The sequence below is a fragment of the Podarcis tiliguerta genome (genome assembly GCF_965153285.1).
Source record: "Podarcis tiliguerta genome assembly, chromosome: 5".
Lineage (NCBI taxonomy): Eukaryota > Metazoa > Chordata > Lepidosauria > Squamata > Lacertidae > Podarcis > Podarcis tiliguerta.
In genome coordinates this window covers 25,267,816-25,293,718 of record NC_139538.1, presented here as the reverse complement: position 1 = coordinate 25,293,718, position 25,903 = coordinate 25,267,816, and the positions used below count along the sequence as shown (strand labels likewise).

At 40.4% G+C, this 25,903-nt stretch overlaps 1 protein-coding gene across 3 annotated transcripts in view; it reads right to left on the bottom strand.

The window, feature by feature from the left end:
• The window catches only part of LOC310678700 (uncharacterized protein), a 238,110-nt gene that overhangs the window by 159,744 nt on the left and 52,463 nt on the right, over positions 1-25,903 (bottom strand). For all 3 annotated transcript variants that reach the window (XR_014511880.1, XR_014511881.1, XM_083443041.1), the window contains exon 2: positions 15,634-15,725. Coding sequence is in view for 1 of the 3 variants with exons in the window: in XM_083443041.1 (XP_083299167.1) it covers positions 15,634-15,725 (92 nt within the window). In the remaining 2 variants the exon portion in view is untranslated. The remainder of the gene's footprint in view (positions 1-15,633; positions 15,726-25,903) is intronic.

Sequence of the window (25,903 nt, the reverse complement as noted above, 5' to 3'; positions counted from 1 at the left end):
AGATGTTATTTAAATTCTAACTTTTTAATGTGAATGACTTTAATATGACTTCTATTCAAACAGTAGCAACTTGTAATCAACAAACATTTTCATTCTTTCTTTCTTTTTATGATGCTCCGTATAAATGAATTATACAGAACTTTGAGAACTACTGAGAAATATCACATCATTAAAAAAAATATCAAGTTCCCTAGGGCTCATGTGAAGCACTAGAATCTAGATGACGAGATGAACCCAACTTCCACATTATTGTAAAACTGTCGCCGACCATGCAGGGGGAGCGATGGCTGCATCTGTGGCGCTGCAGATGAGAATATTTTTCTGCTGAAATAGGACATCTGGCACATAAAAATATTGTTTTCTTTGTCAGAAGGAGTGCTAAGGATGTTGTATATAAACTAATAGCTGTGGGATACATTGCTACAGAATGCCTGTTTAAAAGGCATTTTAAATAAGTGTGATATAAATCCATTTTTTTCTCCAATTCATAACATCCCTCTGTTAAGTCAGTGTTCCATTTATTACAGTGTAATTTTCTTCAGGCAGGAAAGCTGCAAACTTGTTTACCTTGCAATTGATTTTATTTGCCAAATTACACACCAAATTGTCCCATGGGCTTGCTGAATATATGGGTGCTAACAATGAAAAATGTGCATAGTTTTAATACCAACTTTGTAAATTGCCTTAATAATAGCCTGTGCGATGCAATAGTATTTTCAACCAGTACTTTTAATTTCTAGCTCATAAAGCCTTGTCATTGAACCCCAAGGGTGTAGCTATAAAAGTAAGATTTAATTTTATATATAATGTAGCCTAAATTAGCTTTAAAGCAATAGGAGAAACATCCGGTTCCAAGAGATAAGACTGAAATTATTATAACTCGATGAAATTTCCTATAGTAAAATTAATCATTATTTCTACTTCAACATAATTTGACATACAATTGAGACTAATATAGATCTAATCAGAGCGTATACTTTAAATGACATTGTAATGGCTACAAGGAAGTTATACAAAAGTTCTCTGTAGAAGTGTTTTGAACGCATCTACTTCGGTACGGCAGGGGTACCTTTACCTTTTAGGAACGCGGGTGGCGCTGTGGGTAAAACCTCAGCGCCTAGGACTTGCCGATCACATGGTCGGCGGTTCGAATCCTCACGGCGGGGTGAGCTCCCGTCGTTCGATCCCAGCTCCTGCCCACCTAGCAGTTCGAAAGCACCCTTAAGCGCAAGTAGATAAATAGGTACTGCTTTATAGTGGGAAGGTAAACGGCGTTCTGTGTGCTGCGCTGGCTCGCCAGATGCAGCTTGTCACGCTGGCCACGTGACCCGGAGGTGTCAGCGGACAGCACTGGCTCCCGGCCTCTAGAGTGAGATGAGCGCACAACCCTAGAGTCTGTCAAGACTGGCCCATACGGGCAGGGGTACCTTTACCTTTACCTTTACCTTTTAGTTTCTGTCACATTTCCCGTAGCACTATGAATTTGTAACAGGATCTTGTTCACGCAAAAATTCCTTTTCATTTACACACATGTCTCTTTGAACTAAATAGTGATCAGTTTTAACAAGGATGTCTTGTCAAAATGAACAGAGGTACACAAGGACATAGAGCGATCATGTTTTTAAGAGAAAACAGATGACCCTTCCTATATACAGTCCTGGGAGACACGAAGCAACATTAACTCCTTATGGTAGGTGGCAAATAACATGATGTGGTATGTAATGCGATTCATGTCTTTAGCTCTGGTGAGCATGATTTAAAAAAAATAATAATAAAAGTAGTCAGAGCAGGACAACCAGCAGTGGAAGATGTAATCCTTGCCCCTACCACAGTCTTTAACCAAATCAGAAATCTCCTAATGAGGGCCAATTCAGATTGGGACCACCAAAGATAGGGGGAATGTAGTAACACCTCTCTCACCCCACATCAGTGCCCACAGGCATACCAGCTACAGTGGTACCTTGGGTTACAGATGCTTCAGGTTACAGACTCTGCTAATCCAGAAATAGTATCTCGGGTTAAGAACTTTGCTTCAGGATGAAAACAGAAATCATGCTCCAGCAGCGCAGCAGCAGTGGGAGGCCCCATTAGCAAAAGTGGTACCTCAGGTTAAGAACAGTTTCAGGTTAAGAACGGACCTCCAGAACAAATTAAGTTCTTAACCCGAGGTACCACTGTATTCATAGTTTAAAAATAAAGTGTGCTAGGGCTAAAGATGATGAAACAATTTAAAACAGGATTCAATGGAAGGAGGCAGATGGTACTAACAGCAGAAGCCCCAGTGTCTCCTCTTTCTACAAAGGCTTGACCAAAGAGGCGTGTCTTTAGTTTGAAGAAGAGTTTGGATTTGCTATCCCGCTTTATCACTACCCTATGGAGTCTCAAAGCGGCTAACAATCTCCTTTTCCTTCCTCCCCCACAACAAACACTCTGTGAGATGAGTGAGGCTGAGAGACTTCAAAGAAGTGTGACTGGCCCAAGGTCACCCAGCATCTGCAAGTGGAGGAGCGGGGAATCGAACCTGGTTCACCAGATTACGAGTCCACCGCTCTTAACCACTACACCACACTGGCACAAAAGACATATAGCATCAGACCAAGATGCATCTTGGAGGGAAGGATGTTTCAGAACTTGGGGAGGACCACAGGCAAGGCTGACTCACATGCCCCAGCCCCGAAATCACACTTGGTAGATGAATTGTGAGAAGGACCTCTCCTGCTAATCTAAATACCTGTCAGGCTTAGGAAAGGCGGCTTCCTCCCTCCCCTTGGCCGTGGATAAGCAGAACAAACCAAAATTAGTCTCTTATCATTTAAAGAGATTTTAATGATCACATCTCGGAGAAAAGGTCTCCCAATTAAGCTTTACACCCACTTCACCCCTAGTCACTTCCCTACCTGCAACCTGATCTTACAGGCACCGTGTTTTTTGTGCAGCCACCTTATCTGCTCGTTGTGACCTTAGGCTGGGTGGATGTAAGCTTTCGAGTGCAAGAACTCTCCCGGTTCATCTTCTCCTAGCTGCTCACCCCCCAGTTCTTCCCAACTTTTGTCTTCTGAACTATGTCCCTCTGTGAACCACTGTTCCAAATCTAAACTGTCCCACTGCTCCTCGGAAGATTCAGGATCCTAACCAGGAGCAAGGAGATTCCTCATCTGTGCAGCTCTCCTCAACTCGGTCCCTGACAATACCCAAGCAGGTTGATTTGGACTTCTTGCAGCTATATGGAAACTATATCAGTCAGGATTTTATATATCCGTTTATATTTGGGCTACGAAGTGAAACAGAAACAGTGCAGATGTTTTAAAACTGTTGTTATGTGTATCCAGTCAACAGTGTCTATCCAGCATCCTAGCTGCTGCATTCTGTACCAGTTGCAATCTCTGGGCTGCCTTCAAGAGCACATTGCTCTGGAAATTGCTACTGAAAGTTGTCTATACAGCAATGGCTGCAGCTGGCAAACTAGCCACAGCTGGAGGTAGGTACACCTAGCCACTGAAGCCACTTGGGTTTAAGTGGCAAGGTTAGATCCAGCAACAACTCCATACTAAGCACTTCTTCTTACAAAAGGAGTGCAACCCTGACCAGAGCAGTTCATGTCCCCAGTTCCTGGATCTAACAACCCACCACACATAGCACTTCTGTCTTAGCCGGACTCACTTTATTGGCCCACATCCAGCCTGTTACTGCCTGCAGGCAATGGGCCAGAATCTGAACTGCTTCTTACATGATGATACCACAATCAATTCTATTAAAACCCACTGAGAGGTCAAGGGTAATGACCCTATCTCCTCCCCAATTAGAGGTCATCAGTTAGGACAGGCATCTCCAAACTCGGCCCTCCAGATGTTTTGGGACTACAACTCCCATCATCCCTAGCTAACAGGACCAATGGTCAGGGATGATGGGAATTGTAGTCCCAAAACATCTGGAGGGCTGAGTTTGGAGATGCCTGAGTTAGGAGAACCTAGTCAATCCTAATGCCATACCTGAGTCTGATGTGCATTGAAATAGATTTAGAATACAGTGGTACCTCTGGTTACGAACTTAATTCGTTCTGGAGGTCCGTTCTTAACCTGAAACCATTCTTAACCTGAGGTACCACTTTAGCTAATGGGGCCTCCCACTGCTGCTGCACTGCCAGCGCGTGATTTCTGTTCTCATCCTGAGGTAAAGTTCTTAACCCAAGGTACTATTTCCAGATTAGCGGAGTCTGTAACCCAAAGTGTTTGTAACCCGAGGTGTTTGTAACCCGAGGTACCACTGTATCTATTTCCTCCAAGCATGACTATAGTTGAACTCTCACCACCCTCTTGGGTACGTTGCCTGAAACAGGAATATTAGCAGGTGGGGCATAGTGGTTCAACATTTCTGGGTTCAAAGAGGTCCTTGTGAGTAGGAGCCCACCATTGTCTTTTTAACGGTAGATGGTGCTTCACTCCACCATAGCAAGGTGTTCACCACTCCCTGGACCTACCCAGTTGGTCCCTTATTTCTCATGGTCAAGACTGTGCATATGGTAGGCCTGTCCCTTTGAGCATCTTTCCCACATTGTCACACCACAATAGTTGAAACTGATGTAACACAACCTGACTACACAATGCTCCGATCATTAATCGAAAAGAAGAAGCATTTCATTCTTGCAACATCAAAAAAAAAATGTTTCTGATTTGAGAGAGAGAGAGAACAGATTTCATTCATTAAGAATTTGGATCAAGCAAAACAATGGTGTTAATGATTTGTTTATGACTCATTAAAACAATGATATCACCAGAGCTAAAGCATGTGTCATTGGACAGCCCATGTTGTGTACTTTGAAGCCCAGGCTTCAGTCCCTGCTCTCTCTTTTTGAAATTGGCATAGAAATGGAACACATGTTTAGCGCAAAATGGCTTCTGACTGAACTGTCTCTGTGGGGGGTTTCTGTAACATAAAGTAAAGTTAACAAGCACAAGCACTAAATCATGTGATGAACAATTGCATCAACAACAATGAAAGTTTGTACTTGGGTGCTTTGCAAAAATGGTTGCTGATTTTTCTCATAACATGGCGGTTTTAGGTAGAATAGGCATTGGATCTACATCAACACAATTGTCAACAGAATCAACTTTCCTCAAGCTTCAATAGTGACTGGAAGGAGAGTAACATTTGTCTTACACTTAAGCGTTCTACTCCATCAGCCTCAGTAGAGCAAATTTAGTTAGTGATAGCCAATATTGCTTGATGCCCCCCCCAAAAAAGGTCACCCTAGTCAAGTGCTTGACCATTATGAGGTGGGGGGAACCTTCCCCCAAGATCACAAGCACCAAGATCCAGCAATCCTGTATCAGCTGAATGTGAAATTAACTGAAGCAATTGGCAAAACATCCCAACCAAGGGCTTTTCTCGCAAAGCCACAAAATACAGATCAGTTCACTCCTTTGCATATCCCTTTTGAGTGATTACCATGTATGAGTCATCAAGATGCTGATACACAGATGGTCGTATCAGCCCTACAGATTGCCTCACAAAATCAGGAGGTGACACTGGTGACAGATGATACCAACGTCCTTCCGATGCTTCCTTCTGGTGACACATAAAGCCAAACATGGCAAACATTTCTAGCCCTGCTCAGTTGTTTTCTATCCCATTTTGAACAATAGGAGAGCAAGGAGTGGGGCTGCAGGTGTAGCCCCAGATTAATATTGCACACTTGATATTGTGCATACACCAAAATGTCTGTGGAGAGAGACCTTGGTGCATATAGCTGTAGGCATGAAGACTTCCAGGGGATCTGCAAACCCCGTCTGCACAGACATTAGGGGAACAGCATGAATTGTTATGGTAGGCCTACTTTGACATGGTCCAGCTCTTTGCTCCTGTGTTCAACATGGGAGTGGGGAAGACTCAAACAAGGTCCATATAAACTCCAAATGCAGAAGTAAAAGTCAATATACGCTTGTCAAATATAAGAGACTTGGGGGAGGGGGATATTGTTCACCACAATTTGTTCCTACATGTGGGTATGATAAGCATGTCTGCTTCCTTTGACCATGGCACAGCTAACTTTCCACTGATACCATAAAAAGCCAGATTACAAAATGAGAAGATAAGTAATAATAAGCAATAATAATGAATTGACAAAGATTAAAGGTGGATAAACTCACCAAGCTACATACATTACTACGCACATGAGATCTGAAAGAGTATGGTTGGAAAACTGAGGTTTCTTCCTACTATGTCTGATAAGGCGCTTGTTCCTGGTAATGTTATGAGAGCCATACTTTCTGGATTTCAATGGCAGAAGTGACATCGGGGGGGGGGGGCATTTTGCAAAAAGCGTCAGCTTGTCCTTGGCAACATAAGCGAAGAATCGTGGATTTTTGTATTTTGGAGAATGTTTTTTTTAAAATGTCAACAATTTGTTTGTGTCCGGATTTTCGCTTCTTGAAATACGGCAACCCTGAATAATGTGCTTAATGTAATCTGATTTCAAGCAGGTGTCCAGATGGTACAATGGTTTGCTCATCCCATAGACGTGGCTTAGAATGTGTAACAGCGTATGGTTTCGCACGCAGCTAGAAAGGCGAGGACGCAGAAGAAACTGCTGGTGAATCTGATTAAAATTATGGCTTCAATAATATCTAGTGCAAATGGTGTCATAGTCTAATCCTATAAATGTAAGTCAACAACACAATATGATTATAAACTGTTATGTTGTTCCTTGTTAGTACATAAACAGGCTTTTAAAAAAAAATAGTATTTGAAATGAAATATATTTTGTTTCACACCAAATTTCAGTTTTTGCTATTTTAAAAGTTATCATAACACATTGCACATATTTTGGGACATAACTTTATCTGTCCCTTGGTTTCTGTACCTTTTCTTTTTTCAGGAATAACCTACCATAAACTTTAAAGAATTTTGTGAATGGTCGAACATGTAAAACCTCTGGGCCTTGAGTGTCAGTAGCAAGGCCAGTAGCAATGCCTCTTTTAGCCCTCTGTGTGCATCATTGCTATGAAAAGGAAACATAAATAGAAGTGGCTGTGTAGCCACACTTTTAACTCCACCCCTATTATCATGTGGCTCCTCCTTTATGCTTTGACTAACATATACATGATTTTGGAGACTCCCAACTCATTTAGAACACTAGAAGATCAAGATGCTAAAACATTTAGGGAGCCTCCAGGAATAACAGAAGTTCAACATGCAATTAAAAAAAATTGCATCCATTGTTCCTAAGAACTCTACAGAAACAGAAAAAGACACATGAAAAAGGCACACTTCTTCATACAGTCAGAAGAATACGTTACGGGCTTTTATGCAGATTTATTTATTATTGGACCTTTTTCCCAGGTTCTCTTTCAGCTCTGTGCTTTCAAGACTCAAGTTAATTCCATTGAAGTCAACATGTACCCAGATCCCTTGGAAAAGAATGTGATTTACTCTTTTTTATATTCTTTTTGTCAGATGACCCACAATAATTGTTTCTTTGATGCATTTTGCTTTGATTCTATTGCTGTGTTTTGGTTTTGGTTGCCGTCTTCTGAAGAGCAAAAAAGAGGACACATTTGACTACTACTTTTAACTATGGATCGCTATGATGACTCTATCCATGAAAAAGAGGATGTGTCCTGGAAAAAGAGGACATATGGCAAACCTAAATTTGCACAACCTAAACAATATGTTTTATTAATTTATATGAAATGAACAAAATAATAAAAAGAAAGGGAGAGGTGTACACTCACACTCTGTCTCTTGGGGAAGGGGGGAAGAGGTGAGCCAAGAGGGGTGGTGCCCAGGGCACTTACACAAAAATCCAAAAGTACCCACGGGCCTCAAAAGGTTGGTGACCCCTGGCTTAAACACTCCAATAGATTGTCCAAATCCTCTGCTCTCACAGCAGATCCTAAGGAGATAGCAGGCATCCCCATGATGCTTTTCAGAGTCAAAGCCCACCTCTCTGACTTCCTTCTCTGCCTGTCTTCCTGGCAATCAAAACTGCCAGTCTATGCTCCACACAGACTCCTAGCTTTCATCATCCCCAGCTGGGAGAGGAGAGAAGATGAATCACACTTTCTTTAGCCAGTTCTTGAGAGCCATCAGCCTATAATTTCCCTAACAAAAGAGATACTTGCTAGGGCCATTAAGATAATCCCTAGCAGTCCTGCTGGTCTGACCACTTTAGCAGAGCCTTGCCCAGATCCCAGTCTTACAATCACCAAATTGGAAGGGGCTCTGGAAGTCTCTCTCTCTCTCTCTCTCTCTCTCACACACACACACACACACACACACACACTTCTTACAGCTGTATCAAGAGTATCAAACAGTTGCTTCACCCTCACTTAGATTAGCTAAAAATGAAGTAAGCTGGTTACTCATTAGTCCTGCCTGCCCTGTGGAATTCCCTTCCATCACATGTCAAACAACTGTCTGACTTTTAGATGTACAGTGGTACCTCAGGTTACAGACTCCGCTAACCCAGAAATAGTACCTCAAGTTAAGAACTTTGCTTCAGGATGAGAACAGAAATTGTGTGGTGGTGGTGCAGCAGCAGCAGGAGGCCCCATTAGCTAAAGTGGTACCTCAGGTTAAGAACAGTTTCAGGTTCAGATCGGACCTCCAGAATGAATTAAGTTCTTAACCCGAGGTACCGCTGTATAGGGAAGTTTGTAACATTTGATGTTTTACTGTGGTTTTATAATTTGTTGCAAATGGCTCAGAATGGCTGGAGGAACCCAATCAGGTGAGTAGGGTATAATTATTATTATTATTATTATTATTATTATTATTATTATTATTACAGTACTATTACTATTACTATTACTATTACTATTACTATTAGCAACCAGTCAGTTAACCTCAGTTGACTTTGACCAAATTAATAAATATGGAAGAATAAACCAGAATCTCAGCTGCAATGAAATCCAAATATAAGAGTAGTCTGAAACCATTTCAGATAGGTGATAGTAAATTTACTTGCATTAACACATCTTGGAATTTGATTTTAACAGCTTGATAATTGCATAAACTGATTACCAAGTTGTTGAAGTAAGTTAATCTTCCACATCAGAGAAGCATTGCTCCTTTGCCTCTTAGTATGAACATATATCAGCTGGAACCAGTTCCCAATGAACAAACTTAAGTGGACATCGATCACGATGCAACCATTTTGATAATGTTCTAAAAGGGGGGAAACAAAATGGCAGCTTGGAACATTCTGCTTAATGTAACCCCATGTGATCCCTAGCTGTTGATTACAAGTGACAATCATCGTCAGACTTCATACACAAGGTATTTTTCTACAGAGCCTGTATTTGATTGCTGACTCAACGTCAGGCTCCAAATAGAAGCTGGTATGCCACGCAGTCTGTCTCTCTATGAACTGTGCAAACCATTTATTGTCTGACTCACATTTAAAGAATAAATTGCAGAAAGAATGTGCCAAAACCAGCAAAGGGGGGGTGCGGGTTGTCCATTAATCAGGAACTTATAGGTGAAAAGAATGGGGAACTGTTTGTTAATTGTGAACAGCAGTTAATGCATTTCATTTTGGGACTTTGAATGACTCTCAGCTGTTCTCATGTGGGTCTCGCATTTTTCTCAAAGCTCACATCAAAGTTGATTTAAGTTGAAACATTTATTAAAAAGCTGCAAGGGAGCTTGTTTTTCTCAAATCATTTTATTTAATACTATGATACTCCTTTTTAAAAATATAACAGCTTCCTTTGCTTAAATGCCTTATTAAAACCAATATTTCATTATATATATATATATCTATCTATCTATCTATCTATCTATCTATCTATCTATCTATCTATCTTGTGGTGTGTGTTACAAATGAGCATAGTTCTGAAGTTCCATGAAGTTTCGCCGGTGTACATATATTATCCCCATGCATTTCAGAACTGTTAGCACTAAATAGTCATGTTCATCGTGTTTTCTATAGTATTATTTATAAGGTGGCTTAAAACATTTTTGGGGGGTGATTTGAGACCACTTGTCAAATGCTGATACAACTTTTTTCTTTCTCGTTTTCACTTCTACAGTGGGCGTTTTCAATGTACGGTTTAGATCCAAAGTTCACTTTCTCCACTGAAGGAAGCATTTGGACCCTCCTAGCAGAATCCAGACCTGGCATAGGCCAGAAAGGAGTATGGAAATTTAACTGATGCCTTAAATTTGCTTTCAGTTTATATTCACAGTCTCCTCTGGGGAGAGGTTGAAGAGTGGACACCATAGTTGTCTCCTTTTCTCACAGGACTGATGATGCACATGTGGAAGGGGCCTTGAAAAAAATCCCATATTTGATATATTGCTCTCTTGGATTCACTGATGTCAAGGGTGTTGAGAACGAAAACAGCCACAGTAGAGAAAATGTTTCCTTTGATCTTCAATTGATCTGATGGCCAGAATATACATTAAGCTCTAGGAACCGTTCTGCGTTGACTGATCTTTAGCCTCTTCTCCCTTTGGCACCTGGGCCAACCTATTGTGGCTAAATTAACAGGTTATAATTAATAATCATTAATAAATTAATGGTTGGCATCATTGAAGTCAACATATTTCATCGTTGGAATGGGCAGCAGAATTAGGTCAACATCTAGGCTAAAAAATTTACACAGGAATTTTTTTAGAATTCAGACTACATGAAATTGTTCTCAAATGAGTAGGAAATTTACAGCAATAAACCACTTTAAAAAAACTTTTTACTCTCACATCTTTCAAATCATACACACATGTGGGACAGGGTGTTCAAAAGCGTTTGTACATGTAGGTTATTTAATGCCTAACAAATCAGACTTCTAAACTAGTCCATTAATTAGAAGATTGAAAACAACTGGTTTAAAGAAATTCTCAAATATTGCCAACAGACATTTAACTGGGTACATTTAAAATTAGCATGACCCTTTACATAAGTAAAATAATGAAATCATACTTAAAGATCGACTGTTGTATGTACTGGGTGTATTCATACACAAAAACAATTTTTGCCTTCTTGTGTCCTTCACTACTTTCTGCTGCAATAAGATTTTTTTTGCTTATTTCAACTAGGAACATAGGAAACTGCACATGCTCTAACTTAGTACTTTCTGCACTGACTGGAGTTGGTGAGGACTGAACCATGAAAGTAGCCAAGGAGGGAGCAGGGAGGAGCAACTGCCCCCCAAATCAATAAAAATACATAGCAAACTGAGGTTCTGCCCCCCTAACAAAAATCCTGGCTGCGCCCATGGACTAAATCTGGAATCTTCTGCATGCTTAGCACATGTTCTAGCACTGAGCTACAGCTCCTTCCTCTAAATGTATTCTCTATCAAACCCTCTTGCCTCCTGAAGTGTTTTGCCTACTTACTTTGAATCCCTTGTAACACAGGGATAGAGAGTCTCCCATTGCCTAGACAGCCTACATCTCTTTTCAAATGGACACACTGCAAGGTAATGCAGAATCAATCTGCCATGAGATTTCATTTTCGGAATGAGACAGAAGGATGCCAATGATAACAACAACAATTTTGCAAGGGTAAAAGATATGTATTAGATGCAGATTGTGTGTGGACTATGTAGGAAACACCTGCACAGTCTCCAGGGATTCTAGAATAAGGTGGTGTGTGTGTGCAGCCCAAATAAAATTACCCTGAAAAGGAAACCAAAGTTGCAAGTTTCAGAGGACAATCCCAATCCAATAGAAGTTAACAGAAAGTCTGCAACAAACTTCATAGAAATTTAAATTGCAGCCTAAAGCATAAAAAACCCTAAAAACAATTTCAGCCCACTCTAGAATACAAGTTGGATTAAAAGCTTCTAATTTACTTCAAACGTTTTCTAATTTTTCTTTGCTTTTCTCTGGCAGTTTGTTTGTTTTTTATCCTAGTTGGACTTATTTTGTGATTCAGACTGCTGAACTAATTTGAGAGCATTGCATGTACTAAAAGCCTTTTTTAAAAAAATAAAAAAAGGCTTTTAGCACCCAACATCTCTCATGTAGGGACAGTTCATAGGGATGAACAGGCAGAGATATGAGATAAATGCTCAATGAAAGAGACCACTCATGGGACTGACAACATAGTCTCTGAAGCGCTCTGAGTCTGTTAATAAAGGTAGCTGAGATTTTTAATTGAAAGTTGAAGGAAGCCTATAAATGGCTTAATCAGGTCATTGACAGACACTGGAGGGTTTTTTCCCCAAGGGTCCACCACTGCATTAAACCTCTACTTTGAAACAAGATAAATTCTAGAGGCAGCTTGTTCTGACAGCAAGGAAAGGCCATACAGAGAAAGCATTGACTTTGTAGATAACAAGATCAAGATTACAGCCCACTGAAATCAATGGGAGCTTAAGTCGTCGACTTTTATCGACTTAGAAGTTCATCCAAAAATATTTTAAAAATCAGCGTCCTGAATGTATGCACCCCTTGGAGTCCCATAGTGGGCAGTGTGACTTATAGATGTTCAAGTGGGCTGAGGGGTATATTATTAGCATTCTATTATCATTTTTATTACTTCTAATATCCATGGAAGACTTTGGTCTATTAAGTGTGCTTCCAATCCTTATAATTCACACCCCAGTCGTATACTAATCTTCGGTTCATCTAAGCACGTATTTTCCTAAAACACAAAATCAATGTCACTAAAATACTGAAACAACATATTTTTATGGAGAAGAGCATTATGGCAATTGCCCTCTGACTTTAAGTGCACAGGGAAAATGTAGTATGGCAAAAATAGCAAAGCAACAAAAATATTGAGAAGCACATAAAGGCTGCATATATTCCACCCAATGCCAAACCACGTAAAATTTCAGATAACTCCAGTGATCAAAACCAAACCAAACCAGTGACTGAAACCAGGGATGCCCCGAACCACTAGTGGAAGACCAGGATGTCCTGTTACTGCACAGACATGAGAGTGTTACAGATATGAGAGTTATTCTATACCAGCTATCTAGTTAGGCCACTCATACATTCATGGAATTGTAGAGTTGGAAGAGACCTTGATGATCTTCTAGTCCAACTCCCTGCAATGCTGGAATCTCAACTAAAGCATCCATGACAGATGACCATCCGACCTCTGCTTAGAAACCTCCAATGAAGGAGAGTCCACCACATTCAGTTAATTGCTGCTGTTAAATTTCTCCTTGTTTTTGGAATCCTTGCATAAGTATCTATAACAGTTAAAGATGACAAAGAGTCATCTTAATGACTACCTAATTTAGTGACACATGAATTTTCGTAGACAAGTTCATTAGGTGCACTGAGCTCCATGCTCATCAAATGAGATCACAGTAGTCCATATAATTGCATACAATGCTTCCCAAAGGCTTAATTGAACGTTGAATCAGTACCACAAATCCATCAGTCTCATTTTAGGATCACTGTGATCACAAGAGTTACTCTTCCTAATGATCCCAAAGTCTTCCTAGAGTGTTTTCAAGAACTGAAGTAATCTTCACTTAATTAAGTAAGGATTCTGTTTCAGATGTGAGCGAACATCCAATTTTAACAAAGAAATACCAACTTTAAAAAAGATCTTAAAACTTTCAGATCAGCAAGTGGACTAAATTTTAACACTGCAGAGAACTCATATACACAGATACATTGGATGCACAATGGATACTTTTTAAAGATATATGAAGTCAGTATAACAATTACTAACAGTGTTTGCTATTAAATAAGAGGCCAATTTTCCCAGCATCAAACCCTGGGTCTTTCCACATCTGTAAGAATTTTGCTACTGAAAGCAAATATTTCATCATGCATATTGTAAGACTACACGTATCTAAATACTGTCTTGAGCCAAGGTGCTAATATGGATTTCCATGGGAGTGTGGGAGGGGAAAAACTTACTCCCATAGATCAATTTGTTATTTTCTAAAGATGATATTCATATTTCCAATATCTAAATCTTTAGACAGCTATCTAGATGAGTATACATATACTGTATACTAAACTATTTTATCTCCTGCCATGAGACCTTGGGCAGATCCACACCATCCATCTAAAGCAGGGGTCAGCAAACCTTTTCAGCAGGGGGCTGGTCCACTGTCCCACAGACCTTGTGGGGGGCTGGACTATATTTGGGGGGGGGGAATGAATGAAGTCCTATGACCAACAAATAACCCAGAGATGCATTTTAAATAAAAGCACACATTCTACTCATGTAAAAACACACTGATTCCCGGGACGTCTGCGGGCCGCATTTATAAGGTGATTGGGCTGGATCCGGCCCCTGGGCCTTAGTTTGCCTACCCATGAGCGAAAGCACATGCAATGCACATTTAAAGCACATGACTTCCTCCAAAGAATCCTTGTAACTGCAGTTTGTTAAGGGTACTGGAAACTGTAGCTCTCTGAGGGGAAGACTATGGTTCCCAGAACTCTTTGGGTGAAGTCATGTGCTTTAAATATGTGTTTGATGTGCTTTAAACCTATGGTGCAGATCAATACTGCGTGGCCTTTTCTGACGTACTCTACATGTAACCACTAGGCTCCCTGTCAGTATAAGACCACCTAAGCCAATAAATACCTGCATAAACATGTGGCAACATATTGAAGAGGCATATTCGCAACATGAGCTACATAAACCCATTCTCTAAATGGGACTATTTTAAAAGATCTTGAGTACAGATGTTTCAAAGTGGAATTTAAGGTCTCCCTGGGTGTCCCTGACTGGTGATCACTCTATTATAGGCTTAACTCTTTAAAGCAAGAGTTCAGGTGCTTGTATTCCCCTCCCTGTCCTTTCACCCGACATGCAATCATTGTTACATTTCAACACACTTCTCTCTTTTTTCCTTTTTTTTCTTTTTGGTACCTAGCACCTTACACAAAATGCAAACAGCTGCAATTTCACTGCCCAACCCTTCCTTCTACCCTTCCAACATTTGTTCTGTTAATGTAGGTTAATTCGGCAAATAACACTTCTGTAAATTGTTCTTGCAAACTGCTACATCATTTATGTAAGGACTTCCGTGAACTTTGAAAAATTAATGCCTTTAATTTTGGTTGATGGCAACATCACCAGAGCTCTGTAAATTGCACTTTAATGAGATTTTGCTACAGGGGATAATCTGCTACTGACAGAGTAACATCTTGAAAACATCTGTAGACCTATAATTTCTCTATGACGATTAGATCCCACCACAAGACTCCAAATACAGAGCCGAAATAAAGGGGGAAATGCAAAGTTCTAAATGACTATACAACCTGTTCTTTAGCAAAGAAGAGATACACAATGAAAAGTTTCGTGTGCTCAAAATAAATCAAATTTTCTGACTAATTAACATTTAGCTTTATTTAATTAAGAAAGACTATTACTGTCTCCACTGCTGTGCATCTGTATATAATGAAGGAAACAGCAGTAGGTATAAGATACCACGGAGGGATATGCCCAAATAACTCTGCACTATAGGTGTAAAGGAACGTCTATTATTGTTAAGTAACTGACATCAGAGTCTTTCTTTAATGCTCTCATAAATAAATGGAAGATTTTCACAGATGCTTTACACATATGGTTTCTTATTTGTCTCTGATGGAGACCGGGAGTTAGATTAGGTGTCAGAATTAAATGATTTAAATAGACAGCTGCATAATGAAAACTACTAAATAACACCTTTTAAAACAATTTCTATTTATAGTGATAACTGAACTCACAAAAGGGTGATAAATCTTGCTTTGCTTAAGCCCAGGTTTGCTCGCTGTTTCAAATCCATCCTTTTGAAAAACTTCAAGAAGAAATCTCCATCCTGCAATTTGAACATACAAGGAGGAGAGTGATTAGGTAGGATAAAATAAGAAAGAGAGAATCTCAAAATCCAAGTCTAATTTTAATACAAGAGGTTTTTAAAAAACACTTGAAGAAATTTCAGTGAAAAAGATTTGAGACTAAACAGAAGTCAAGAGAAAAGTAATCTTGTTTGTCTGTCTGTTCGTTTTCTGCATTCATATGCCACCCGAAACAAAGAGGTGTCTTGGTGTTCAATCAATCAATCAAGAAGGTCTGGACATTCCATTTTAATCAGCATATATTCGAGCATCAAGAGGTGACCGTGGTTCTCTTCAGATGGTAAAGGGATGGAGGCGCCAGGTACAAATGCTTTGGCTCCACCCCCTCTGACACCTTTACTCATGCCATGAGTCAGAAGGTAGCAGTTTGACATGTTGAAGCTTTTGTTTCCATGGGGGCTACCCAAGAGTTTCCGAACCCCGATTAGGCAGAGCTTTAAAATGTGTTGGGAGCCTCCACAGAAACAAAAAGGGGTTCCTGCAGCATACAGTCACAACCCACAAGTCGGAAGGCAACAGAAATGGGACTTGATGTTGGATGGAGCTGGCTTGCTCATCTCCAGCGACCTCCTTGCATGCAGGGTGCCCTTTCTTTCACAAGTGGTATATCGACTATTACTAGCTTCTGTCAAATGAGTTAAATGGAGCAAGTAGCACAATTCATGGAAGGGTCTTTTTCATGGTGGCTCCGTGTCTATGCAATATTAGAAGAAGAAGAAGAGTTTGGATTTGATATCCTGCCTTTCACTCCCTTTAAGGAGTCTCAAAGCGGCTAACATTCTCCTTTCCCTTCCTCCCCCACAACAAACACTCTGTGAGGTGAGTGGGGCTGAGAGACTTCAAAGAAGTGTGACTGGCCCAAGGTCACCCAGCAGCTGCATGTGGAGGAGCAGAGACGCGAACCCGGTTCCCCAGATTACGAGACTACTGCTCTTAACCACTACACCACACTTATTATTATTATTATTATTATTATTATTATTTATTAGTTTGTGAATTGCTTTCCGCGTATAAGTCCCAATGTGATTTGCAAACATAGCCTGGAAAGAAAAAATACAAGAACAACCAAGTACAAGAACATAAGAACCACCCTTCTGGGGGAGGCCAGTGGTCCATCTAGACCAGCATCCTGTTTGAGAAGCCCTCCAGCAGGACTGGAGTACAACAGCACTCTCCCCTAATATAGTTTCCTGCAGTGGCTACCAGACATGTTTGCTATATACTAGCTCCAGTGTCAGAGGTGGTATGCTGAGAATGATAAATGGGGAGATTGTTGCTTTGTTCATGTCCTCATTCATGCCAGGCTTTCTATAGGCCAATGTGAGAACAGAATACTGGGCTAAGTGAACTTTTGGTTCCACTTCTGTTCTTCTTTACTTATTACTGAAGGAAAATAACTTAATTCATAATATAAATTTCTCATTCCCAGGCCTCATAAAAAGTTGCCATGTATCCACAGAATGGGGCTTCCATGAATTTGAAGATATCCATTTGAAATATGTTGATTCATAATTCAAATTTTAAGTTTGAAATCTGCATCACGTGTTAGTGCAAAACAGCAAATTCATGGGAGGATGCTTTTGACCAACTTTATACTTCAGCCTCCAAACTTGAAAATTCTTATACGGGATTTCACATTTCAGCATTAAAAGTAAATGATTTTTAACATGGGAATCAATAATGGCAAATTTCTGCTTTGATTCTCTTAGAACTGCTTTCTTCCTTTCCCACACTGTATAAGGACAAATTCTTTATAGATAATGTATTTGTGTTATTATAAATAGTTATTTGTATGCCTCATTTCAAAACATGCTGTCCTTAACTACCCTCCATTGTTATTATTTATCTTATAGGCAGACTTTCTTGACAGTCTTCTGAAGCCAGTGAACAATATAAACATTAAAATGCAATAGAATTATACCGTATTCAAACCTTTTTTTAAACAAAATAGAAAGATGCATCAGCGAGCAGCAACGTTCAGCAATAGCTTCAGACAATGGCAACAATTTTTCAGAAAGATATTCATTAACAGCATTTTTTTTAGAAGTAGCCATCCTTCTTTTACAAGGTTACCATAATCAGAAACAGACATTCTGCATGGACAGCAGTCTTAAGAGAGACAAATAAACTGGTTTTTCATCACTCCCTTTTCACCACTTCACAGTTAAATGTCAGTCAATTCATGTGATGAGTTGCTTCTGGATCCATGTTGTGGAGAAGTAATCCCGCCCAAACTACACTCTACTGGGAGCTAACAGTGATGCCACAGTTAAGGTAAAGGTAAAGGTACCCCTGCCCGTACGGGCCAGTCTTGCCAGACTCTAGGGTTGTGCGCCCATCTCACTCAAAGAGCCCAAGGGCCAGCGCTGTCCGAAGACACTTCCGGGTCACGTGGCCAGCGTGACATCGCTGCTCTGGCGAGCCAGAGCCGCACACGGAAACGCCGTTTACCTTCCCGCTAGTAAGCGGTCCCTATTTATCTACTTGCACCCAGGGGTGCTTTCGAACTGCTAGGTTGGCAGGCGCTGGGACTGAACAGCGGGAGCGCACCCCGCCACGGGGATTCGAACCGCCGACCTTTCGATCGGCAAGCCCTAGGCACTGAGGCTTTAACCCACAGCGCCACCCGCGTCCCTGATGCCACAGTTACTTCTGGTTTAATTCTCAGGTTCCATGTGGTCCCCTCAAACAAACGTTATGGTTTGATGTGGGAACCAGCCATGGGAAAGCTACACCCACCTTGCTCCAGAAATATAGAAACTTGGTCTAAAAGTTGCTGAGACAGCCTCTTTATTACCTAAGCTAGCTCAAATTAAACAGTTGCAAGAACAGAAGGGTAGAACAGCTCTAAGTCTTTCTTCTTCTTTTTTTAAGAACGTGAGGGGTGGCATCATCTGCCAGAGCACCTAGTGTAAGTGAACAGTTCTCTTTGTGAATGAGGGGATAAGAAGGCTTTCAAGTGTTATTGTTGCTGCTTGCGACAGAGGAAATCAGAACGAGGAAACAAATCAACCAGAAGTTGGACACTCCTGTCCTTTGATAGGCGGTTTAAATGCCAGCACTACTTTTCAGAATTGTTTGCCTTTCTACCAAATAGCTAAAGGTTGCATTTCAACTCAGTGTCTTTTCCAGGCTCCAACACACTTTGCCCGCTGAACTTATACCGCCAAGAGTAAGGACCACTGAGTTAAAAGGAACTTATTCACAGGTTACCATGCACAGGGTTGTAATAATCCTACATGGCTGATCAGCGCTCAGTTCTCCATTGCCAAATTCCAGCACACCAAGAGACTTGGGTAAGGGTACTCTGTCTGGATGTAGCTCTCAAACTGTCGTGATAAGCTCCTGCACTTCAAAATTTACCAGTACACCACAGATAGCTTTGATATACCGCTTTCTAAAAGAGCTGCCTTCTAAACCCACCTTCACATAAAAATTACCAGTCAGTTAAAAGACGAAAGCATAACAAGGAAGTGAAAGAGCTTCATCACGCTGCACTGTCTCAAAAACGTCCATTGGCTAGATTTTAAAATATCATCAACTATAATCAAGGCAATGCTCTCCCCCCCCCCCAGCTCCCCACTTTAGTGCTCCATATAGAGAAAACCGATTTCCTAGCTTCTTGGATGTTTCTATCTGTGTGCCACCAGTTGCTTCAACTCGCTACACAGCAACCATTCAACCATAGGGGATTTGATGCATAAAGCACAGAGTTACCATTTCGCTTAAGAAGAAAAAACAAAAGGCTATCAAGACAATAATTTTCAAAGCTGCAGGGAAATGCTATTGCCGAACACGAAGACATTCTTCTGCAGGGGGAAGCTCATATATTACTTAGTTAAGCGGATCACCTCTCTTAAAAGGATCTCCCCAAACTCACAGACGTTTGTACAGGAATGGCATTTAGTCCAGCCATTTGCAATGCCTCAGTTAATAGCTGCTTGTCCAGGACTTTGAGCCTGATAAATGTTCATTTATCTGAGCCAACACCAGCATGCATTTTAGCTCCAATCACAGAATGAAACCCAGTTAGTTTTTTGGCAGGCATGGCTTCAGTTCTACAGCCCCAACACCAATGAAAATTCAGATTTGGCTGCAGAAAAGGGCTCACCGGTCTGACCACAGCTGGCATGTTATGGCAGTAATTCCGGTGTGCTATTCATCAACACTCACATGCATATTTGGAAGTGACATTTGGGCTGGGAAGCAGGCCCTACTTTCCCAGTGGTCTAGTCCTGTTCCTGGTAAATAAACTAATGCCAAGACCAGGGGGGTGATTTTTTTGCGTGTCTTTTTTACTGGTACAGTAAGTAGGATTCTAGCAGTAAAGACAGAACTAGAATGCAACATCTGTATATATAACGGGAAAATAGAGAAACAGCACTATTGCGATGTGACATATCACCAAAATGAGATATTTTTCTGTATCTCCAAAAATCCCCAACCCCCACATTATTATTATTTTATTATTATTAATACCCCACACATCTGGCTGGGTTTCTTCAGCCACTCTATGCTGCTTCCAACAAAATATTAAAAATACAATAAAACATCAGACATTAAAAACTTCCCAAAACATAGGACATCCATCATTTTGCACATTGTGCTGGGAAGAAAGCTGGTTTCTGTTTTCTACACGTACACTCTTAATACACTTGTGAAGTTTGGTCCTTGCATGCCTCCTTTCCCGACCTCCCCTATGTTGAGACTTGACTAGTGGAATAAAGCTCGACACTCGTGTTGATAATGAAAGGTCCAGTTCAAATCCTGGCCACTGACTGGCAGGGCTATGCAGTGGCAAAGCCATTGTTGAACCCACAGCCCTACTGCCTGTGGTGCCCAGGACAGAAGTGGGGCGGAAAGATTGGTGCAGCTGCTTTGAGCTGGCCTGGATTGGACCGGATGCCATCATGTAACACAGTAAAACCATCTCAGGATCCAATGGGTCCTGTGCCAATTAAGACACTCCCCACTTTTGTTGGGGCATGTGTAGAGTGCCCCTTCAAGACATCAGGAGAGTGTGCCAGTGGAACAGAAAAACACCAGACAGTTCAAGGTAGGTTCATTCCCTTTACTGACAGTATAATGCAGTATACTCCACAGCTTATAGGTTACATACAGTAATATACAGTCCTTCCAGCAGCATACAGTCTCCTTTAAGCATCCCAAGACACACTAGGCTCTGGCCATGGGCAGGGGCCAAGAGCAAACTTGCTTCAAACCCAAGTGTATTTAATACTTTAGATTGTGCTGAGTCACTCTCACATGCTTGCTGACTCACTCTCATGTGAGTAACCAGTTGCAAGTGCAAGACAAACACACCCAGGCATGGGCAATGCATCTGTCAGTATATATGGCATTAAAGTGTAAGTACATTTTTTTATATTAAAAAATCTGTGACACAAATAATCAGACAGATATCTAGTTTTAATGTAGTGTATGTTGCAAACTGATTTTCTATGGCTAGGCAGCTTAGGGAATCTTGAGAGTGGGGAACTGAGCAAATATCTACATACAGTGCAAATGCCTTTGCGTAGAGTAACATACCCTGAAAAATAAACTGTGCTCTGAGAATGCATATCCCATGGAAGCCAATGGGAATTTGGTCACATTACATGGAAATAGCGAGAATGGAACATTTGCCTTAAAAGCTGATGGGGGTTTTCCCACTCAAAAGAACTGGTTTTAAGTAAGTTGATTGTTGTATCAAAGATACATCTGAATTTTAATTGCAAGTAGTATTTCTAGGTTTGGTGGTTTGCATCTGTTTTCCTTGGGAACGTGTTACCAAGATGTGTACACAAGCAGAGCTCATCATATGTTACAATTAAGGGGAAGCATTTCTAAATACATCTGTTATGGTTTTTGAGCTCTTAACAAGCAGGGAGGTCTTCCCTCTGCACAGCTGATTGAATAATGGTTAGCATATATTGTTAGAAAGTATGTCTGGAAATATATATATTTTTTCCCCTGATCAAAATGAAGGTGTCTCTCCTCTTCTTAGCACTGCCAAGTGTGTGATTTACACACAGTTTAATTATTCAGATGTTTATTATGTTCTACATAATGAAATTTGGACCCTCATATTTCCTTCCTACATGCTCAATGCAGGCTGCAATTATAGCCACAGATATCTGTTTATTTGATGAATTTTGCTTCTTCGGCATAGTTTGATAAATATGGAAATAAGTCAAAACCTACTTTATATACAGTAATTAAAGTGAAAAATCTAGTCATGATGCAAATCCTTAATTGGACTCCAGGAGAGATATGCAGAATTTCTCTTTAATAATATGGGATGACTGGGGACAGAAAAACAAAGCACACTAAAATATGGTTTAGAAGAACAATTAATCACAAAACAGAAAACAACCAATTTAGCATGGCTCATTCAGTGACTCTCAAGGCTCAGGTAATGTTCTTTTAATCATCTGCCTCTAATATTAAGGTGGTGTCATGTTCTACAGAAATAAAGCACAATAGATATTCTTGTATCCTGTTAGAAGCATGTTCCCAGTTTTAATTTGTAAACACCCGCCTTTTCAGACAATCAAATTGCTCGGACTACTTAATGACATGTAAGCGAACGATCAAAGTAATGTGTAAAATGGCTTAAACTGTGTTATTTAATGCATTAATTCATTAGCAGAAAACTCTCTACTTGTCTCAGGGTATTCTGAATGGCTTCCTGTGCATATTTCATTTAATTTTAATAAAATGCAAACAGCACCATTAGGGTGGTATGTATGGGTTGTTTTTAGCCCAGGAAGTAGCATACATTTGTTTGGCAATATTAAATTAATGTATATCAGGCTAATACAGTCATAACAAAAACAGAAACCTACAAGGGAAAAATAATAATAAGGCAAATGAAGAAAAGGTTCTTTTTCAAGCACTGAATATATAGTTAATCAGCCAAAATTAACCATCATTGTCACTTAATTTGATTGTGAAAATATTGTTCTCCATATAGCTTTGTGTAATCTCCCATTAGGGGATGATGAGCATGGTTTAATGAGAAGATGCTGGATTTATTGCTCTACTTTATTTAAACTACAAACTCATACGATCTTGGGGAGGTTGTTTTTATTTGTCTAGGGGGTTTCCGTTATTCTCTGAGTTTTTCTTCCCTTCTTTTGCTTATTTTATCTTAAGTATTTCCACGACAATGGCAGTTGCCACTGTGTGTCTTTTTTTATTAAAAAATACTAATAAAAGGAATGTGGATTAATATTTGTCTCTCTCTCACACACACACATCCGCCTTAATTATACACCCAAATGCCTGCTTTGAGATCTAAAGCATTTTATAGAAAGTATTAACTGTCTGGAGAACTGGGATTCTTGATTATGCTGCAGAAAGCCCTGTGGTCTGTCACATCATCAGAAGGACTAGTCTTCTGTTGCCCAGATGTGCCCATTGGTTGAATCCATGACTGCAAGCTACCATGCTGAGAGGAACTGAAATGAGAGAGGCTTGATGTTCACTGTTCCAATCACTGTTAAAACTCTTTCTGAGTGAGGGTCCCTACCTTTCTTTGACAGATAACCTAGTTTCAATGTTGTCTTCTCTTGACCACCCTGAGATGACCTGCTACTTTTTTTGCTGTGCACCTGCCATAAAACTTAAAAGCTTCAGAAATGCCTCTGGCTTTGAAGTGTCCTAATAACAACAATCTAACCTTTGATGAGTCCTTGTGCCACATGCTTGAACGTCTCAGTTAACCTAAGTGCCATCTGAAAATTCTCCATTATTACAACACAAATCAGTTTATAAAAATGCAGTCATTGTTTCAATCATCCTGCAAATCAAGTTGGTATACATTATGACAAGTTATTGACACGCCTATAGGATGATTTGGACACCTGTGTCTAATTCCTATGAATTTTTTAAAAAATGCTGATCAGTTTGGTTATCGTACACAATACATTTTAGAAGTTAATCACTGCCTAGCTGTATTCCTTCAAATGCAGTCTAGTTGTATTATTCCTTTGACTTTGTGAAACAGCTGTTGGCTAAGCAACATCTCTAGCAAGTTAACAGTGATGACAAGTGCCTCTTCAAACCACTCCTTGAGACAGTTGTGTGAAGGCTCACTTCCCTCATGGAAGGTGTATACTAAAATCTATGGACTCTGACTTTACCATACTGATGCAAACAGACCCGGAAAAAAAATGTCCTGACAATGGAATGTAATATGTATCCAAATCAACATTCAAACAACTTCTGTGTATGGCCCACTGAGTGGAATTCAATGGATACAGAAATACTATGCAGGAGATATACTGCAAATAGTGATGTAGGGTGAACTTTTCCCCCCAGAAATTCCCACAAAATTTCTCACAGTTTCACTTTCTGTATGGAATATTTTCTGTTTCATCAGTTCATTAGTAATAATGAATGGAAGCCAACAAAAAAATAATATTCTTAATAATGTGGACTAGACAAGGTAACTGTTAGGTGGCTTTGTAGCTGTCTGACTAACTGAACCCAAAGAGTGCTAGCGAACAGCTCCTTGTCATCCTGGAAAAAAATGACAAGTGGGGTGCCAGAGGGTTCTGTCCTGGGTCCATTGTTCCTTGACATATTTATAAAGGATAGGGATGAAGGAATTGTGGGTATGTTCATCAAATTTGCAGATTACATCAAACTGCCGGTGTGGCAGAAGGCACAACTAGGATTCAATATGACCTTCACAATTGGAGAACTGGGCCATAACTCACAATATGGTTTTCAGTAGGGACAAATGTAAAGGTTCTACACTTAGGCAAGAAGAACCAGCTGCACAAATATAAAGTGAAGGAATCCTGAATTGCCAGTAGTGCTCGTGAAACGGATCTAGGGGTCTTAGTAGAACACAAGCTTAACATAAATCAACAGTGATACCGTAGCAAAAAAAAAGCTAATGCTATTCTGGCCGGAATCAACAGAAGTATAGTGGCCACATGATGGAAGTAATAATACCATTCTATTCTTCTTTGAACAGACCACACCTGGAGTACTGTTTCCAGTTCTGGGCACCACAATTTAAAGAGGCTATTGACAAGCTGGAACGTGTGCAGAGGAGGGCAACCGAGATGATCAAGAGTCTAGAAACCAAGCCTTACAGGGAATGGTTATAGTTGGGTATATGTTTAGCCTGATAAAGAGGAGACTGAGAGGAGATATGATAGCCATCTTCAACTATCTTAAGGGTTGTCACATGGAAGATGGAACTCTGAATGGTAGGACCCAAACCAATGGCTTCAAGCTGCAATAAAGGAGATTCCGACTAAACATCAAGAAGAAATTTCTGAAGTAAGAGCTGTTCGACAACAGAATGGTCTCTCTTGGAAGGTTGTAGATTATCCTTCCATCTGTCATGAATGCATTAGTTGAGATTCCTGCATTGAAGAAAGCTGGACTAGAATCAGGGGTAGGCAACCTAAGGCCCACGGCCCGGATGTGGCCCAATCGCCTTCTCAATCCAGCCCAAGGACGGTCCGGGAATCAGCGTGTTTTTACATGAGTAGAACATATGCTTTTATTTAAAATGCATCTGTGGGTTATTTGTGGGGCCTGCCTGATGTTTTTACATGAGTAGAATGTGTGCTTTTATTTAAAATGCACCTCTGGGTTATTTGTGGGGCATGGGAATTTGTTCACTTTTTTTTTCAAAAAAATTCCAGCCCACCACATGTTCTGAGGGATGGTGGACTGGCCCACGGCTGAAAAAGGTTGCTGACCCTTGGACTAGATGGCCCTCAGAGTCCCTCTAGCTCTACAATTCTATGATTCTTTGAATATCAGCCCTAACACAGTGAAAAGACTTGATTCCTGTGACAGGACAACTCTCATAAAAAGCTGACTGACATGAATGGTACTCCACATATTGACCGCAACAGAAGCCATGATACTAATCCAAGTGGACCTCCTTTTACAAAACTACCACAAGCTGAGTGCCAATATGTTTCCTAAGAGTCATCTCATTTGAATCTTATTTCAGGATTGGAGCCAAAAAGCAAACAGTCTGACTGACTGTTTAAGGGTAATGTCAGTTTCACAAAGATGCTCTCTGTTTAGAAACTGCCAGGGCTTGTTTGAATGAAATCTGTCCTCAATTGGCTCAGTGTTTTGGCCTGTGGCCCTTACAACATTG